The 20,995-nt window shown below is 40.2% G+C and overlaps 1 protein-coding gene across 2 annotated transcripts in view; it reads left to right on the forward strand.

Annotated features, from left to right (window-relative positions):
• The first annotated feature begins 56 nt into the window (after positions 1–56).
• The window catches only part of PLOD2 (procollagen-lysine,2-oxoglutarate 5-dioxygenase 2), a 101,382-nt gene continuing 80,443 nt past the window's right edge, over positions 57–20,995 (forward strand). For both annotated transcript variants that reach the window (XM_029940812.1, XM_029940813.1), the window contains exon 1: positions 57–213. In XM_029940812.1, coding sequence (XP_029796672.1) covers positions 105–213 — 109 coding nt within the window. In that variant the 5' untranslated portion in view covers positions 57–104. The remainder of the gene's footprint in view (positions 214–20,995) is intronic.

A 20,995-nucleotide genomic window follows, 5' to 3' on the forward strand; every position in this document is an offset into this window, starting at 1 on the left:
TCGTCGGCCCTCGGCGGACCGGGGTCCCCGCGCTCTCGCGAGAAGTGCGCCGCTGCAGGGCGGTGGGGGCGCCGGGGCCGGCGCGGGCCCTCGAGAGGCCGAAGATGGGGTGCTGCGCCGTGAGGTCGCGGCTGCTGCTGCTGGCGCTCGTCCTGCAGCTCTGGAACCCCTGCCTGGGGGCAGACCCGCAGAGGCCTTCCAGCATCCCCACAGGTGAGCCCTCCCGCGGTTGCCGCTGTCCCGGGAGACTCGGCCGGGGCGGGGCGGCGGGGCAGGTCATTCATCCACTGGCCCCTCGCGCGGGGCCGCCCAGGTGAGTAGGTGCGGGGGTGGGGCGTCCCTCCCCAGGACTGCAGAGGTGAGTAGGTGGGAGCCCGCCCTTCGCCGGGACCGCCGAGGTGGGGGACTGTCCCTCCTCTGGACCGCTGAGGTCTTCCGCACGACAGCGCTAGGGCGGCGCTGGTCCCCGGGGAGGCACCCGCCCTCGCGGGTTCTCGGAGTTCTCCGTAACCTGAGAGCGCACCCAGTTTCCTTCAGGACAAGTTGGGGTTTCCTTTTCGTCTTGCAGGTCGCGGGGCGCCAACACCTTTCGGGCAACCCTCCTTTCTCCCCCTTTCCTGGAATTGGCATGATTTATTGGTGTTTGAAGAGGCAGGCCTCCCTCTGTGACCTAAACACGGGGCTCAGTGTACTTTCTGATTGATGGTGACACATTCCTTCCAGCGCCCCAGGAAGCAGCCGGTAACACCCACCTCTTGCCAAAAACAGCGCTCCAGACCTTGGCTGTGTTCCGTAGGGCTGACTGGCGACCCAGTACTCCAGGCGACAGCTTTCCTCCTGGGGGATTTGGAGGGGAAGCGGTGGACACACATCTCCCCTTAGCCACCCGTTCCCTAAGCCTGGTGCCGTTTCTTGTTTTCAGAAGCTGGAACTGCAGCGAAGAGTCCACTCAAGTTCATGTAAAACAAAACTTTGTACATTTAGCGTCATTCAAGAGCCTCACCACATGTTCGGCTACTTCTCTAGTACTGTTTGCTGCCCAGGAGAATCCTTGGAGTTTTCCACTTCTGTGCTCTGGCTCTATGGTCAGCTCTCTGAAATTAGATCTTGCATTTAAATGTCCTTGTGCTGTGCTGTTTCGTTTTTTAAATTAGGATCATTTTGGTCTTTTTTTTTTTTTTTTTGTAAGCAAATAGGGCGTTTTTCTGCTTGAACTTTAAGCACAAGGACAGAAATTTCTATTTTCAGGTTTACAGTCAGAAAATGACATTTGGTGTAGAACCCAGCTACACCAGTAGTTTTGTCTTTATCTTTATGTGTTTCAGAAGGCTTCAGTGGGCTACATTGCCTATCTTTCTACATTCCTGCCAAACAGTACTTGCTTTGTTAGCTTGAGAAACTTCAGCATTCAGATAGATTATTGTCAGTTACATGATGCTTTTCTTTCTCCTAGATGAATGTGTTGGTTTCACAATGGATTTCAGAACCCTGTGTGGTTTTTTTTTTTAAAAATTGAACTGTTTTTTCATAACTTAAAATTTTTCTTTTAGTATAACACCTAGAAAATAGACATGTAAATGCCTCTGTACATGCGGACTTGGAAATAGAGACATTAAAAAAAATCCCCAGAAAAATGACTTTCTCTTTGGGTATAAATGAACCTCAAAGGACCTTTTTCTGTTAGAGGGACCTCTTCAGCCTTTGTATATTTCAGTTCGCCGCATTACAAACACGGTCCACCCCCTCCCCCCCAGTTGCTCTATTTAATAGAAGGTATCTCTTTGTAGCTTCCTTTAGGTTTACAGTCAAAATCATCTAGCTTTCCCACTTTGGCTTTTAAGTTTCATGGAGCTGGATGGTAAAGTTTTAATGGATTGTAACATAAGAGAAAGGGAATTTTAGATATAAATGTTTTCCTCAGAAACTGACCACATAAAACCTACTACTGAAATCTGAGGTCTGGTTGATTTTGGTGGATAGTCATGGGGAATTCACTTAGCTCCTACATGCAGGAAAATATTAATTTGTGATACACGGAGGTAGCAGAAACCAGGTTGAACTTTTGTGTAGTTGATAAACATAGTTTAAACATATTAAAACATAGTTTTGTTAGTTGATAAACATAGATGGTACACTGCTTGATAATACGGCCAGAGTCATGGACTATGTTCCATTTTCTCCCTAAAATATTACAACTGAAAATTGCTAAATTGGAAGCTTATTTATCTGAGCATCAAGTGTACTTTGAACTCTAACTTGTCTAGCTTCATAGGAGGACCTTAAGAAAACTGCTTATCATTTCTATCCACCTATATTTGTCACCATGTCCCAGTTAGCGATGAAGACATAGATTAGACCAGGCTTTCTTGGCTCAGTTGAAATTTTGAGGCAGATAATTATTTATTGAAAAGGGCTGTCCTGCACATTGTCCCTACATTTAGCAACATCCTTGGCCCCCACCCACTAGACACCAGGAGCACGGTCCTCCAAGAGTGATAATGGAAAATGTCTCTAACTGAAAAAGGATCAAATGTCTCCAGAGGGGGAAAATTGCCCAAAGTTAAAAACACCTGGATTAGAAAAATCTATGCGTGTCTGAGACGGGGTGGCAATATAGGGCTACTGGAATGATAATAGCAACTCCTGTTTGAAAGCAAGTGTTTTTAGTGATTTTCCATTTTTCCACTGTAGTAAGGAATGTGCTATTTAAGTCACATTAATCAAGTTTTGGAATAGAGTTTTCCTTGCTCTCTTTGATTCTGTGTGTTGACCAGAGTTGAGAACACTGTTTTTAGTTATACTTATTGAGAGCTGTGTTGTGTACTGTGTTCGTTTGGTTTTGGTTGCCACTTTGCTTTTAGCGTGGAAAGAATCTAAAGAAGATTTTAGTTAAAAACAGTTATTTTCTCCTAGAATTATTTATAGGGATTTTACCATAAAATTTTATCCTTGTGGGAGCTTTTGAGGCAAAACTCTCCTAATGAGTTTTCACAAATCAGATTAAAACCTTCATTATCTTTCCTCTACTTTTCTGCCTTCCAGGTGAGAGAAGTGTCGATGTACTTCCACCAAGCACTCACAAACAGGTCTCCAGGCCAGGGTCAAAATTTTTGTGTGTGTTTCTAAGGTACTTTGACTATTCCCTGATCTAAATTGGGCAGAAACCAAGTTTTGGGCAAAAATGGAGGAAATGGTTTCAGATGTTTCTGTCAAGACCAGTATTTTTCAACCATGTTCATTTATAAACTCTTTAATTTACTCTGGCGCATTCAGGGAGGAAAGGAAAGGTTTGTCCGATCTGCTGATGCAAACTGGCAATTTTGGGGGTGGAGAAGGGAAGACCAAGGTTCTGGAGAAACCTCTGGAAGGGGAGAGAGAGACAGAGGCTTGTCCTTTGGCGCATTTTCTGTGTACTGGGCTCCAGCCACACGGAACGACTCGGCATGCTCAGACTATGGCTTTTATTTCATAATATGAAAAGGACATAGAAAACACCTCTGGAGAATGTGAGGTTAGTAAATGAAAATTAAATTGAAATCCCCCTTTCTCTCCATCACACCGACTAAAGCATTTTAAGAATAACCTCTGATCATAACAACTGTTTTGAGGATGGGAACCTGCAAGCTGTTGGTAGAAGTACATCATCTTTAGAGAACAGTTGAGTAATCTCTAGTGGGATTGATAATTCACATACCCCACAATTCTGCAGGTGCAGGACTCTCAAATTTCTGTGTTGTCTGTTCTCTTTGAAATTCTTAAAAAAATTTTTTTAATGTTTTATTTATTTTTGAGAGAGAGAGAGAGACAGCATGAGCAGGGCAGGGTCAGAGAGAGAGGGAGACACAGAATCCGAAGACAGGCTCCAGGCTCTGAGCTGTCAGCACAGAGCCCAGTGCAGGGCTTGAACTCATGAACGGTGAGATCATGACTTGAGCCGAAGTGGGATGCCCAACCAACTGAGCCACCCAGGCACCCCATGTTCTCTTTGAAATTCTATTCATTGTTAAGTCTAGTTCCTAGAAATACTACCCTTACTATCTTTTGTTTGGCTTACTTTCCCTTTTTAATGTAGTTGGTTTATATAAATAATACCTGCTTTGTATGATTGATTTTTATGCTTAATTTTGAGACAGAGACAAACAGACAAACAGTGGGGGCAGGGCAGAAAGAGGAGGAGACAGAGAATCTGAGGCAGGCTCCAGGCTTTGAGCTGTCATCACAGAGCCAGATGTGGGACTTGAACTCACCAACTACGAGATCATGGCCTGAGCTGAAGTCGGACGCTTACCCAACTGAGCCACCCCGGAGTCCCTGTATGAGTGATTTTTATGTTTAACAAACTAAATTCTTTAAAGTGAGGGACTAAGTTACTCATTTTTGTGCTCCTAACAGTATCTTCCCTGTTCTATGACAAAGATTCTCAGTATATATTTGTGGAGTTTCTGGCCCACTTGTAGAATTCTGAAAAGTGGTATGCAGTCAGTAAGATTGCTAGCTGCTCATTTCCCCAGAGTTTTAACTAAATTCACTGAGCTCCCTTTCTCTACCCAGGAACCCATACACTAACATGATGTTGCAATTTATTAATGAAGTGTCTGGTAAGGCCTTGTTTCTGAAGTGTGGTTGCAGCTCTTCTCCACAGGTTATATTTTTCTGCTCTACTTACCTTTCTCAGTATAAAGTCACGTCTTCAGGAATACTTTCAGGTGATTGGATACCATGATTAAAAAAAAAAAACTTATGGATGGTGAAATGGAGTCTTGGCATGGTTATGTAACTTTCAGAAGATCATGTGGCTGGAAAGCAACACAGGAGGAACTTGTGTTTTTTCTCCAGGTCATGATCTGTGTCTTTCCTGACCTCCTTATTGTTCTGTTGGACTTCCGGGACCTATGGGAAAGAAATAGAGACCAGATATCAGAGACCTAGAGAAACAAAAGGCATGTTTTGCTAAAAGGGACACATATATTTGTAGGTTTATGTAAATGGAGGGGAAATATTTGGCATGGGCCCTAGGCCAGGGTGGCAAACTATGGTCCATGGTCCAAATCTGGTCGGGCCCCAGCTACCTGTTTTTGTATGTCTGGTGAGTTAAAAATCATGTTTACCTTTTTAAATGGTTGAAAAATATCAAATGAAAAATAGGATATTGTGACATGTGAAAGTTATTTGAAATTCAGTAGTCAGGGCCATAAAGTTTTATTGGCAGACAGCAACATTTACATACTTATACATGGTCTCTGCTATAAGGCAGAGTTGAGTAGTTGCCATAGAGACTGTATGGCTTGCAAAGTATAGATTATTTACTATCTTGCCTTGCATAGAAAAACTTTGTGGATCCTTGTCTTAGGAGATGACATTTCTGTTTAAGCGGCGGATCAAGCAGATCTGCTCTCTTGGAATGAGCCAGATTCTGGATGGTAGCAGCTGAATCAGGGCATTTGAAAGGCCTGTTTTTCATTTTAGACTTTCCAGTATTTCTGTGGTGTTTTTAATTCAGATATAGAGCTTCTCTGTTACTTTTTTTAAAACATGGCATTGATGCTAACTAGACATGTACTTTGTTATAAATATTGTCCTTAGGATCAAAAAGGAATAAAACACTGATGGCTAATTGGAAAGGAGATGCGTATTTCTTCTTCAGAGCTTATGGGTGTTTTAGTATATTGGTGTAGAAATTACGAATTTGTGGCTCAGTTCCTGGGAGGAAATGATTCGCACATTTATCGATGAGTGCTTTTGTTTTTCTTCAACAAGTGTTATGAATTAGGCTGAACTGAGAAATTGGTGGCCTTAAAATGACAGGTATTTTTCTTTGACACTTTTCTAGCTTGCATTTGCAGTGGTGTGCTTGCCTCACTAAATTAAACTTAAAAACCAGAACTAATTTTTAGAGCCATCGAGAGTATAGTTGTCTACGGCCATACCACCCTGAACGCGCCTGATCTCGTCTGATCTCGTCTGATCTCGGAAGCTAAGCAGGGTCGGGCCTGGTTAGTACTTGGATGGGAGAGTATAGTTAGCCAACACATAGTTACCCTGAGTAGCAGAATTATGGAGAGGGTGTTATAATTTGTTATCATTATATATACCCTTTGCCACCCTTAAGGCTTACGGTGTTGCACCCTTTGGAAATGATATTACTGATAATGGTCTAGCAGTATAGAATTTATTACCACCCTATTAACGATGTCATGAGAATGGCCCTTCAAAAACTATTGTTTCTAATTAAAAAATAATTTTCAATATCTCTCGCTCAGGATAACTTTATTTTAAAACACAATTCAAAGAGTGGAGGTATGTTATTTTTATACACAGAGGAAATATTTCTATTATATACTTTCCATGATTTCTCTTAATAATTTTGCTTAATTTTAAATATAAATCTCTTTATTAAAATATCTAATTCAGGGTGGTGTATTTATACGCTTAGTTACTGCATCGACTCAAGTATTGTTCAGGCCTGAAATTGTATTAGTAGCATTCTATAGCAGTTTTGGGAAAACAGCAATCTTTTTTATTCCTATTGAAATGTGTATATATCTTCTCTTTTAAATTTATATCTTAAAAGAGATGTGATTGAGGAAAAAGTTTAATTTGTTAATGTGGAAATATACTTTTTTTTACTCTTTCTATTCTATAAGAAACCTGTTTCAAATCTTAGTTTGTGTAGGTTAAGAATTAAATTTTGTCTAACAAAGGAAAAACTTTGTTAAACAAAGAGTAAGTAGTAGACAGTCTTTGCTTTCATTTTAAGATCAACAGTGATATCTTTTCTTTTACTGTTCTTTCAAATTTTATTCTTCGTACAGGGGAGTATCAGTTTCTATGCAGGTTTCCCAATGATAGGGGCACTCCATGATTAAGATGGAATGACAGGGTCTGCTACATCTGAGTAGCTTCTCCCTTTAGGCTGAAGGTTCATATTTCTGGAGAGTGACTGTGTTTATAATCAAAATCTTCACTTTTTAAAAAAAACACATTTTAATTTTAATACAATTGAAAGAACATGCAAAATTATATTCTTTACATATACTCTGTAGTAAGTAACAAATAAACTATATAAAACTTAAAAAATTTTTTTTAAAACATTTATTTATTATTGAGAGACAGAGAGAGACAGAGCATGAGCTGGGGAGGGGCAGAGAGCGAGAGAGAGACACAGAATTTGAGGCAGGCTCCAGGCTCCAAGCTGTCAGCACAGAGCCCAACATGGGGCCCGGACTCACAAACCATGAGACCATGACCTGAGCTGAAGTCGGATGCTTCACTGACTGAGCCACCCAGGTGCCCCTACATAAAACTTTTAATACGAATAAGAGTTTTCGTGAACATGCAATTAAAATGAGGAACTAAATGGAGGGAATGGGCAAGAAAAGTGTTTCTAACAAGTATGGTTAAGTTAGTCAAATGGGTTAGAGTTAGAATTAAATCTCATTTGTTATATTGACTATTATGTTGATTTTAATAATTGCATTCATTATTTGTGGGTGCATAAGACATCTCAGTGTGTATTACATTTACCGGTCCTCTGTTCATTTTCTTTAGGATTAGAGTTTCAAGCTTTTAGAAGGAATTCTTTTATTTATTTTCTAGTTACTGCTAATCTTTTTTAAAGTTCCTTCCAAAAAGAAAGAGGGAGGGTTTTCCTCTGATTTAAATGCTAATGTGGTTCTGTCCCTGGACTATGGACATTATAAGGTAAAGGTTCTTATGACATGAAAGAATATTCAAACACATGCAATTTATTTTTTATTTAAAAAATATTTTTTAATGTTTATTTTTGAGAGAAGAGAGAGAGGGAGACGGAGCATCAGCAGGGGAAGAGTGGAGAGAGAGGGAGACACAGACTCTGAAGCAGGCTCCAGGCTCCAGGCTATCAGCACAGAGCCTGACGTGGGTCTTGAACCCACAAACCATGAGATCATGACCTGAGTTGAAGTCCAAAGCTTAACCGACTGGACCACCCAGGCACTCCAAGCACATGGAATTTTTATCTCTTTCACTACCATCCCTAGTCAGTCCCAGACATTCAAGTACACTAAATTTAATATGCATCATGCCACAAGGCTTCACCCTCCTGCAGGCACAGCAGGAAGTGGAAGAGGTATGTGGAATCCTGGCAGGCTTAGGTTCATGATTCTGGGCATTGTTGAGGACAAACTCCAGAGGCTACACTCCTCAATTGCCATGGCCACAAAGTCTCAGAACAGAGCCACTGTCCTACTAGCAAGGCTCTGACATTGACGAGCCTGCTTCACTGGTTTGAAGCCACACGTTTATGGGACCTTAGGGTGCTGATTACTTACAGGTACCACCTGCACACAGGGCTGAGAAGGGAGCCAGTTACCTTTAGATATTTTAAATGTATTCTCCAACTGGTTCTTTAAACATTTACTCCTTCTCTTCCTGGTTCTATCAGCAGCCATTTCAACATCTCAAAACCAAAAAATCAGCAAATACAGAATTTAAATCATTTCTCAAAAAAAACCCCCAAAAACTGGCAAACAGTTTATAGGCAGACTAAAATGACCTCCCTCATTCAATCACCTAGGGAAGTCTCACAGAGCTGTTATGAAGGAAGCAAACTGGTCCTTTGATGGGATTTTCCAGTCATGCCCAAGCCAGCAATGAGGCCCCTTGTCTTCAGAGGCACCCCCCTTCTGCTCTAACCATGTTAGGGCTTCCCTGGCCTCCAGCTGGCACCACAGCTGTGACCAGAGCGCTCGCTTGTCCAGACCCTCTAAAATTCTTGTCGGCCACATCGAGAGAAAGACAATTCTCCTTTTCTTCTTAGTTTAGTTTAAACAAGGTTGGAATTTTTTAAACAGTGACTTTACTAGGTAACCAAGGGCAAAACAAAACAAAACTCCGAACTGGAAAACCACCAAAGCAAAGAAATGAACAGACTTACAAAGTAGAGACTCAGAGTTCTTCCTCTATTCTGACTTAAGTATAGTTAGAGACCTGCATACCTGGCATAGTTCGGGGAGTTTCTAGGTTCTGGGTCCTTCCTCCGCTTTTCTTTCTTCACTTTCCAGTCCCATTTCTACTTTTTCTCACTGTGTTCTTTTATACACGCAACTCTTTCTTCTCCAGGGTTGGAGTCCATAAAGTCCATAGACTTTATAAGTCCAAAAGTATTGATAGGTTGTGAAATAATAAGAAAAATATATTTTGGTCTCTGTCCCTGGTTCCTGCTAATGTTGGGTCTTTGATCCTGGTTCCGGGCACAGAGCTTCTTAGACCCCTATCATTGTTGAGTGATAGAAGTATCTGTCACAGAACTACTAAATCCCTTAGAATTCTCTGGGTGTTACGAGTGTCTTTTGTTCTAATGAGGTGACTTGATGGCTCTTGAATGGAGCTCTTCACCAGAAAAATCAAGCCATGATTAGAAGCTTAAAGCTTTCAGCCCTAACCTTTGTCTTCTGAAGAGGGAGAGGATTTAGAAAATAAATTAGTAATTGATTATACTTACATGGTAAAGCCTCTGTAACAGTCCCTCAGGTATGGAGTTTGGAGAGCTTCTGGGTTGTGATTACATCTATATGCAAGGAGGGTGGTGTACCCCAACTCTGTGGGGACATATGGGATCCTTTCAGACCTCACTCTATGTATTTCTTCATATGACTGTTCACTTGCATCTTTTAAAATATCCTTTGTAATAAATCTGCAATAGTAAGTAAACAGTTTTCCTGAGTTCTGTGGACTGTTTTAGCAAATTATCAAACCTGAGGAGGATATTTTGGGAACTTCTTATTTATAGTCAAGCCAGACAGATGCTATGGGTTTCCTGGGGACCTGCTACTTGTGATTGGCATCTGTAGTGTTGAAAAGTCTTATGGGAATGAGCCCTTAACCTTTAGGATCTGTGCTAATTCTGGTTGAATTGAATTGAATAGTAGGACACTCATTTGGTCTGGGAAAATTGGCCAGTGTGGGAAAAAATCCTCACATCTGGTGTCAGAAGTACTGTGTGGAGTACTAGGGGGGAAGGATGCTTGTATTTCACTAGACACTAGTACACTAAATAGTTTTATAGTTTCACGGGTCCTTTCAGCATAACCCTAGTCATTGGCCAGTCTATTTTATTCTATATGTGAAAGTTTTAATGCGGTTTTGCCTGTAACCCTTTTGGTATTGCTTTAATTCTTGGTTTTGAGTAATAATTTACATTAGCTTTTATGAGTCTACATACTTAAAATTTTTTAAAATGTTTATTTATTTTTGAGAGAAAGAGAGACAGAGACAAAGACAGAGACAGAGCATGCGAGGTGGAGGGGCAGAGAGAGAAGGAGACACAGAATATGAAGGAGGCTCCAGGCTCTGAGTTGTCAGCACAGAGCCCAACGTGGGGCTCAAACCCATGGAGTGCAAGATCATGACCTGAGCCAAAGTCAGATGCTTAACTGACTGAGCCACCCCGGTGCCCCTATGAATTTACATACTTTAATAAATCTATTTTATTTAATTAACTAGTTTTTAAATATCTCCCAGAATACATTTTTTTCTAGAGGTAACCTATTATAACTTCTTAGATACAAAGGTATGCTATGAATAATTCCCATTGTATAATATTCTGAAGCATGACAATTTTTCAAAATTTAATTCAATGAGTATTTATTCATTGGCTTGTATGTGTTCTGGGTTGCCTTATGCAAAGGAAACATAGAAAAACAAAACAAGACAAACAAAAAAACCCACACCAGGTTCAGTTCCTGCTCCACATTGAAATTCTGAGATTCTTACAGGAGAAATAATGCATATGTAAAACTGAACAAATCAAAGAAGCGCTTAAGGTGAGGCAGCCTGGCCTGTGGGGAATTGCACTGACATCTGAGTATCAGGAAACCTTGATCTAGGTTCTCACCCTTCCATTCACCAACCTTGAGCCAATTATTCTGCTTCTCCAGACTTCCTTTGTAATTTATGATCTTTATAGCTCTGTTATTTGATGTCTCTTGAATTGTGTCAGGAAGTGGAGTGGAGACAAAGGCTGCAGGAACCAGAAAACGGATCTGAAGGAAACTTACTATTAGAAGGAAACTTACTATTAATACATTCGTTATTCCAAAGGAAGCATAGATACAAAGTTGCTTTGTATTTTAATATTCTAGTTCCCTCAGGAGCTGGACTTGGACAGGCCTTGATATTGCTTTTTTTCCCTAATTAACTTTTGATTTAGAGGTAAGAAAATAAGTACAAAAATAACTAGAATTAAATTTACATTTAAAAATATTCCAAGTGTTTTTATGTGAAAGGAGAAACTAGTCTGGTGTTTGATATGAAGCTGGTTTCTGTCTTCTGAGAGAAATCATGTACTGTTCAGTACATTTAAATACTGTAAGCTGTTTTGAAAAATGGCTTTATATTCTTCTGTTTCAGTCTTGACTGTTTAAGCCCTACTGGTTAATAAAAATGATGCTGGTAACTCTTTAAAATTAAAAAAAAATTGAATGAAATGTGCTATTTAAAAAAATTGGAGGCCTTCTTCAAAATTGTTCTTGAAACAGTCGTCAGATCACCTATACAATTTTTAGATTCACTAAATACCTTTAACATATGATTGCATTCAGTAAACTAGAAACGTGGTAAGTAAAAAGAAAATCATTCTATGGGATGAAAGTACTTGTGTGTGTACATATCTCTGTCTGTATGCTTGTGTCTCTAGCCATGGAGGTTAGTTAAGCCTCAAGAATGGAGTATAAAGTTGGAATGCCTTCTGATCTGGACTTTCTTTGGCATACTGCTCAAACACTGTCACAGTATCATTTATTCTGCATGTGTTTGCACCTCTGGGATGGAGTATATCTTGTGAGTGGTAGTGTCTTAGACCTAGTTTTGGAGGAGATGGTGCCCTGGGCTTTTTCTCTTTTCTTGGCTTTTCCTTTTACTGTTTGCAGAGATTTTATGTAAATTGAAGGAAGCATTTCAAATAAAAAAAATTGGAGGGGGAAAAGGGTGGCTTAATTTTGAAAATATTTACAGTTGTTATTTTTTCAAATGTAACATTACCAAATATCACAGAGCCATTAAGCTCTGTGTTGTTTTTGGAGATTAACTGTGATTTATTGAATAAGCAAGTAAGCATTAACAGATGTTTTTCTTATACAGTAGGTAAGGTTAAAGAAAGAACTATTTTAAAAACTGATAAACTATCCTGTGTTATTTAATATAAAGTGATTGGTATTTTTATATCCCATATGTATAAGCATAAGGGTTTTTTATAGGGTATAAAATCCTAAACAGCCAAGCCCCTCTTCTCCGTAGAAAGTCCCTGAATGGCTCTATTGAACTGTTACCAGCAGCACCATTGTGGGCTATCATTTATGGATGAGTGGATAGGGAAGCTTTTTCAGGTTGAGCGTAAAAGATAAACTAAGAAGCTTACTTTATACCAAACATACAAACTTAAGAAATGACTACAATTCATAGTTACATCTTCTTTTCTGTAACTGAGTGCAAGATATGAATTTTTCTTAACAAGTGTCAGAATAGCCCACACTCAAATTAGTTTCAAGCATATTTGAATTGTAGAAAATTCTTTTGAAAATGAATCCTATTCAGTGTGAAGAGGTGGTGGGAGGTGGAAGGTAAGTGGAGAAGGGGAGGGGAGATTGCTTGCAAACATGTTAGATAAGTACAAAATATGTGATTCGAATGTGTTCAGACAGTTAATTCGAAAAACTCTGAACTAGAAGCCACTGCCCCGATTCTGGCAAAAGGGAACTTTGCTTATGTAAAATTGGATATGCACTAAACAGATTTGGTTTGAGTATTTTCATACTTAGGGATGTGTTTATCTGGATCATGCTAACTGATGGCATGGGATTCAGATTATTCATAATAAATTGTATATCCCCGCCGTTCTTGCCATGCGTGACGCACAGCCTGCAGTTCTAGTACGTGGACCGTGGTGGGACATGCACACTGAGACCGTGTGCTGAACCGGAATTTTATTTTATTTGGTTGCCTTGGGGATCAGCAGAGGTTCAGAAACATAGACACTGTGACTCTGTGAAGACAAGCATGGGTATGTTCATGGCAAGAGGGTCCTTCACATCTCTTAGTATTTCTCATAAACTGTAGTGTACGTCTGTTGTGCCTTGAATTATCTGGAATGCTGTTTTGGTCCCACTTTCATCTTAAGTATTTTACTAAGAATTTGAGGATGATACTACTTTGCTCTTCAAACATTAGGCAATGCAGAAGAGAATGTTTGCTTTCTATGTACAGTCAGAGAGGGTTCACCATATCGCAAGGGGGTTGGACACCTCTAACTATGAATTAACTAAGGTATGTATGATCTCACCTGGCTTACTGGGATACAGGCAGATGCTAATAAGTGGCTTACATGCTAGTTAGGGAAGATGCCCTATAGCATGAGACACTGTAGGGATAGGGTTTTGGAATCAGACAGCCTGAATTAAATCTCCTCTCTACCACTTTTTTTGCTGGTTATTCTTGGAACAAGTCACTTAACCTTTCTGAATTATAGTTTCTTTGTAATGGTAATTGTCTCTTAAAGTTGATTTGAGGATTGAATGTGATAATGCCAGTAAGAGGCTTATTAGCACAGGGTCTGCAAACATAAAACTCTCAGTAAGTGCTAACTAATGTTATTATTTTATACACTATAATTCTGATGAACATTATTGTAAAGTAGAACCTAGAATGTATAGAGTTAATTCTTGTATTCTAAAAAGTAAATTTTAGCAAGTTAAGATATAAAGACAACTTTTTTCTCCCAGAGGAACCCAAAGGAAGTAAATAATAAATTTAGGGGCACCATCTCTTTGGTGATGTTTTTTATTTACTCAAATTCGAATCTTTGAAGTCACTTTTTCTAATTTCTCTGGTTTATTCTTGATATTGAAATGAGCTTCACTCGTTATTTTCTCTTTCTGTTTTTTTAATTTTTTTATAATGGAAAGCATATCTATATATAATATATAATTAATTATCTCAAAAAGATAAAACTTTTTTTAAACATAATCATAATACTGTTATAACACTCAATAGTGATTCCTTCACATCATCTAATGCTTATTCAAGTTCACTTTTCCACCTCTTCTCAGAACTGTCTTGGGCTGCCTGGGTGGCTCAATCAGTTAAGTGTCTGGCTTTGGCTCAGGTCATGATCTCCCGGTTCCTGAGTTTGAGCCCCATGTCAGGCTTTGTGCTTAGAGCCTGGAGCCTGCTTCAGATTCTGTGTCTCCCTGTCTCTTCTGCTGTACCCTGCTCACACTGTGTCTCTAACTCAAAAAGAAACATTCAAAAAAATCTGTGTTTTTACAGTTGGTTTGTTTGATCAGGATCCATGAATTTCTTCTCCTAAACACTCTCTAAGCTATCACCACCTCAGTCCAGGCTGTAGATCTTGGGCAGCTTGAGGGTTAAATCCATGCTGCGTATTGTTTTCCAGAAAACTTGAACTAAGTCCTATATTTTTAAAATCGGGAAATTTTGCTTAAAAGTCTAGATGTATTGCTCTTGAGGGGGGTGGGGAAGGAAGACCGGCAGCCTGGATTTGCCTTCCCGCGTGGCAACAGCAGCTGGCTGATGCTGAGGGTTCCCTGCTGGTGGCTGGTGCTTGTGCTCCTGTGTTCACCACAGCTGCCACCCGGCCTCTTCGCGAATATGTGCTCCAACTCCTGGTCTGGCACACGTCGCAGAATGAAATGGTTATAATTGCTTCTTAAATTGTTATACTTGACTCATCTTTCCGTACTAATCTTTCTTGAGTCCAGTGGCTCTTAACCAGGAGTGATTTTGCCTCCAGCCCAGGGGATATTTGGTAATGTGTGGAGACATTTTTGACCACCATGAGTGGTGGGTGCTACCGGCATCCTGTGGGTGGAGGCCAGGGGTGCTGCTAAAATATCCTCGGATGCACAGCACCTCCCCTGCAAGAACGGATTACCCGGCTCTGAATGTTTCTGATTTCCAATTTCACTGCCCTGTCAGAAGCGTCCTGTGCCTTCCTTATTTCCAAATGTATGTATTATTTCCCAGTTTTCACTCTGTGTTCATACTGGACTTCTCAGTGTCCAGCCAAAATATTATGCTTTTCTCTTTCTTAAGTCCTATCTCTTTTACCAGTTCCTTTTCTCTGTCAGAATCTCTCTTGTCCTTTTAAAGACCTCCATCTTTCCCATTCATGAAGCTGTCTTTGATGACATCTTTTCACAGTATTCTCCATAAATCATTTTATTAGAATTGGAAACTTATTAACATTTTCCCCTTACTACTGTCCCTGCTTCTCTAATCCAAGAAGCTGAATTTAGAGATATTAAGTGATATATCCAAGGTGTCTCCTGGTTCTTTGCCTGTCCCCCCATGCTAATATATGTTACTTAATTAGGTATTTAATATATTGTCCTAATCTTTTCATATGAGTTAACTTCATAGTCTCGGCTGTATTTACCTGCAGGAGGACATTGACAGTATCTCTTATCATGGGTACAACGTCTGTGAATTGCTGTGCCTATCAACTGTAAGCCTCTGGAAGTTTCTTTGCCTATGGGCTGTACAGAAGGGTAGTCTGGTTACCCAAGACTCACCTCAGTCACAACTAACAAGAGGAATGGGTAACTATGTCTGTCAGAGTCCCATTCAGAAAAGAGAAGCTATTTTAGATATCTGGAGCAGAAGAGGGTGTAACAAAAGTAAGTACAGACTTACACAATTATAGGAAAGGCTGGAAGAGCAGGCTTTAGGCTGACCCTTTAGCCTTGACTCCTAGAACAGCAGAGCAGCTGACCAAAGTTGGAAGTTACTACCTCAGTTACAAATGGGGGGGTAGGTGAGAATATGCTGCCATAAATAGATTTCAGAGATCAGGAAGCTGTCTTAACTGATTTCTTACTCACATAAAACTGGTAACTAGACTCTGGAAAGCAGAATTCAACTACTGCCTCTCCAGTATGTCTGTCTGTGTGTCTGTCTCCCTCCTTCTCTCCTTTTTCTCCCTTTCTTCCTATCTAACTATACAAAATGGAAGACTGGAACACTGATGTAGAATAACTCCACATCTTCTCGACCATACTTACCAACAGAAACAGAAGTCATGGGGGGAAGGCCATTTGTCTTCCACATCTCATAGAAATGAATCTGCATGATGTGGTATAATGTTCATCTAGAAGCTTAGCTCCAAAGGAGTTGGAGACATTTAACTTTAACATTTAAAGCATAGCTTTAACAGTTAGTTTATTATGACTTTTTTTTTTCAGTAGTTGTTCTTGAAGCTTGACAAATCATTCAATAATTTCAGAATTTTATGGCTTTTTGACAGTAGGGATGTAAGTATGGGGTCAGCATTATATGAAACATATGGTCTACTTATAAGAAAGTCTATCATAAAGTTCAAAGATTTTTGAAAGCTTTTTCAAGTCTCAAGAACAACTGCTGAGGAAAGTCATGGGAAAAATGAAAAAAACTATAAAATAGAGGCAGTTAAGTAGTAGGAATTTATCTCTCCTTATCTTCTCTCTTTTTTAAGACCCTTTTTTAGTGGATCCTAACTTACATAGAGAACCGTGCAGTTCAACTTACCTCTAATTACAGTTTTATAGTGTTTATTTGGCTTCAGCTATTTATTCATTTTCTTATTTTCTAGAACTTTCATCTTACACAAGACCTTAGTATTTTTCAGTGAATACTTAGCTGACTAAAGTCACTTTTCTGAGATGAAACAACTGGGGCTTATTTAAGGCTTCTGGAATTTGAGAAGGTCAAGAGATAACGGAAAAAATTCTGGCTCATTTAGGAAGGAAGGATTTAATTTGACTCTACTTCTTAGGTATTTATGAAAGCAAAAGTGTAAGAGAAAACTTTGTGGATTACCATAACTACACTTCACAAATATAGACTTATTTTTAATGGTTTTTACTTGAAAGTTTGGTTTTCATGTAATTTTTTTTTTACTTTTATAGTTTCTTTGTTCATAGCAGAAACTATAAGCCTGTAGCCGAAACTTCTGCTGAGCAAATCTACGTGAGTTTCTTGCGTTATAATTAGAATGTTGGGCTTCCTCAAAGTTATTTGGAGTTGAGATACAAATATTTCATTTTACTTGATGTCTCCAGGCTCTAATCTCTTCCCCAACTACATATGACATTTATTTATTATTAAGTTACATCTGTTTACACTAAATTTTTGATAACTCCAGATGTTAAGTATGCAACACTTCAGTGTTAAAATGAACAAACAAAACTAGGTTGGAAATGGATGGATTAGATTAATAAATAAATGCCATCATAGGTTTAATATGCTACCATGTAAATTTCAGCTTTTGGGTTTTTATGTGTGTGTGTGTTTAAAATGACAAGTCTCAAAAATTTTCGCTTTTATTTTGATGAAGATAAAACTAAATCTTTGGTGAATCTGGATTTATTTTGATGACACGTGCCCAGTATGTAGTCAGTGTAGTCCTTTCTAATGATGGTTTTCATCTGTAAATCATTCTGAAAACTAATGTGACAAATCTTTAGTAAGACAGGTTGAAGCACCAGTAGGAATCAGTAAGAATTAAGATAACAGACTTCATGAAGATGGTATAACCTCATTGAAAAGTTGTATTTTAGTTACAATGAAAATATTGGCTTATAAATGAAAACAAAGGCATTTAAGAAGAATAGATTAAAATTTTCTATAATCCCACTATCATTAGTAAACAATATAAAACATTTTGATAGTTTTTTGTTCAGATTTCTTCATATGTTATCTTTATAGAATCAGGATACATACACATATTGACAAGCATAAAGAGATCGTTTTTTATTCTCTTGTACAAAACACTACATTGTATTTTCTCATGGCTTTACCTACTTGTAGTGATGTTTGGGACTCCACCATGTGTGCTTTGGCTTGTTTCTTGAGGTAGCCTTTAAAAGGAAAACAGACAAACACACAGGGAACAAAACCATGCAAATGCACACAGACAGATCAAGTAAACAAGCAAACCAAAAGAGGAAAGAAAAAAGAACAGAAAAGAAAAGAGAGGACAGGAAAGGAAAAAAAGAAGGGGAAGAGGAGACAGAAACAGCCAAAGATAAAGGGCAGTCTGAGAGCATAAAACCTGCGGAGGGGAGAGATAAGAATGAAATAAGGGAAAGGCAAGAGTTGATCTAATCACAGCAGTGCATAAATGTTTGTCTTTCCCAGACTCCAGGGGGGAAAGGGAGAAAGGAAGGAAAATAGAAAAGATAAAACAGGAGGAAAATTAAAAAATAAAAATAGTAAGAAAAGAAAAAAATTAAGAAAAATACAAAATTAAAAAAAGCAGCTCTCTAGTGTGGATTGGCATGGTTTGATGTAGGTTGTTCGGGTCTCAGGGGCTGCTCTCTGAGGCCCCACCTTAGTGGTTGCGGAGAGAAGAATGGCGGCACCCCAAGCCCCCCCCCCCCCCCCCCCGTGCGTTGCCTACCTCTCTTTAGTCCGACCTCCCTGTGCCATGGGTGGGTCAGATTGCTTCGGTTTTCTAAGCTCCGCCAGGTTTCTAAATCCTAGTCCCCGCACTTTAATGCTGCTGCCACAGTTAAAATGATCTCTGGCAGGTGGGTAGCTTTCTGGCGAGGATTGAGTAGGGGGACTGGGGAGCCAGCTTTTCCCTGGATCTACCTGCAGTGGGCGAGCTGCCGAGTCCAAGGGAGAACAAGCATGCTGAGGGGGACGGATTTCTCTCCCCATGCCCAGCTGGTACAAATGGGATGTTTGTCTCTGGCCTTGCCCAGCCGAGGTCTCCTCTCTCCAGAGGTCACTCGATGAGTGTTTACAGTCTCTCCTCCTCTTCCCTTCCACTCTCCGCTGCTCTACATGGCCACCCTGCGTGCCGCCCTCCACGGTTCTGTGCCGCCTCTGGACACATGGCTGGCGCCGAGTTTCTGGGTGCTCTCTCTCCCGGCTCAGCTTTGGGCCGGCACTCCCTCCCCCAGAGTCTCCGGTCCCAGTTCGCACTCACTCAGGCATCCATGAGGCTGTTATCAATAAGGAGTCTGTGTGTGCACCTCCGTTCTTGGAGATCAGAATATTGTGGCTTTTAATTCTTCTCAGTTTGAAAGTTGCGGGTGGGTGGAGATTACAGAGCTCCCTACTTCTCTGCCATCTTGCCACTCCTCCTCCTGGCTTTATGTACTGTTGAAGTCATGATTTTTAAGAAACATTTTGATACCTGATTTGGGGTAATGCTATAATTTCTTTAAATTTTTTAAAAGTTTTATTTATTTTGAGAGAGACAGAGACAGTGTGAGTGGGGTTGGGGCAGAGAGAAAGGGAGACAAAGAATCCCAAGCAGGCTCCATGCTGCCTGCACAGAGCCCCATGCAGGGTTCAAACCCAGGAAGCTACGAGATGAAATCAAGAGTCAGATGCTTAACTGACTGAGCCACCCAGGTGCCCCAATAATGCTATAATTTCGAGAGGCATTCTATTATTGAATATATGGTTTCTTTTCTATTTTTTACTAATGGAAATAATGTCATAGGGATATTCTTTTTTTAAAATTTTTTTGATGTTTTTTTTTTTTTTTTTTTTTTTAATTTTGAGAGACAGCCGAGCCCGGGAGGGTCAGAGAGAGAGGGAGATACAGAATCTGAAGCAGGTTCCAGGCTCTGAGCTAGCTGTCAGCACAGAGCCCAATGCGGGGCTCGAACCCACGAATTGTGATATCATGACCTGAGCTGAATTCGGCCGCTTAACCAACTGAGCCACCCAGGCGCCCCAGGGATCTTCTAGAAAATGAGTTTTGGCTTCCATTTTTATAACATAGGTCCAAGAAATAAAGTATTGAAATCAAAGGAAATGAGCTCTTTCAACTCTTGTTGCATATTATCGAGTGGCTTCTTAGAGGTTATATGGTTTGTCATCCCCACCAGCTGGGTACCAAATTGTCTGTTGCATGGAATTCTCAGCGGCACAACTTTTAAAATAATTTCTTCTAGTTTTTATGGGAAATCAAGTTTGATTCTCTAACTTCTAGCTATTTATTTCTTTACTTGCCAAAATGAAAGCATTTGTTTACCCCTGCTATTTCTTCTGTGAGTTGCATGTTCATATCAATGAAGTATACCTTCTAGTGGAGTGAGAAAGGACAGCAAATAGATGTGTCAGGTAGATATAAGCTCCACAAAGAAAAATAAATGGGATCAGGGCCAAGACTGCTGAGGATGGCAGTGCAGTTTTAGTTACTGTTTTCAGGGAGGACTTTTCATGTTGGTTACATCTAAACAGACCCGAGGGGAGGAATTATCGCTGAGAGAAGAACATTGCAGGCAGCAGGAGTCACAAGTGCCAGTACCTTAGAATGCGCTCAATGTGTCTGTCCCTGGAACAGTGAGTTCCCCCAGGTGTCTGCGGAAGGGGCAGGAGGACCAGTGGTGTTATCGATGAAAGAGGAGATCAGAACGACACCAGATCCCTTAGGGGCTTGGAGACGCTGATGAGGAGTTTGGGTTTTATTGGGAACAAACCCTTGGCTGCATGGTTAGGTGGAGTACAACTGCTCGAATATACACAGCAGGCCTCAGCTGACAGAGTTGTAGACATGTCATTCAGGGGCGGTATAAGGAATAGGTTGAAGTGGGCAGGGATAAATACATGCAGGGAGATCCTTTTGGAGGCCATTTCAGTAGTGCAAGGAAGAGATGGTGGTGCCCAGATTTAGGCCAGTCACGGAGGTGGTGGTTAGGTAAGGCCGAATTCCGCAGTGCTGATAGAATTAGCAGACAGATTAGATGGGGATCTGAGCAGACCAGAGGAATTAAAGTTTTTTATGTTAAAAGTTTAAATTTGTCTCCAGGTTCAGGCACCTACTGGGAGTCCTGGAACTTATCCCCCACCAATCAGGGGTGATGACTGAATCTGTAAATCAACTGTCATGCTGTGTATCTTACACATACACAGTGATGTATGTTAATTATTTCTCAATGAGACTAGAACAAAAAGTTTCACTTTACCTGAATTTATGTTAGTATATAGTCTAGGTGCCATTTGT

This window comes from Suricata suricatta, chromosome 5, assembly GCF_006229205.1.
Source record: "Suricata suricatta isolate VVHF042 chromosome 5, meerkat_22Aug2017_6uvM2_HiC, whole genome shotgun sequence".
NCBI classification, from domain to species: domain Eukaryota; kingdom Metazoa; phylum Chordata; class Mammalia; order Carnivora; family Herpestidae; genus Suricata; species Suricata suricatta.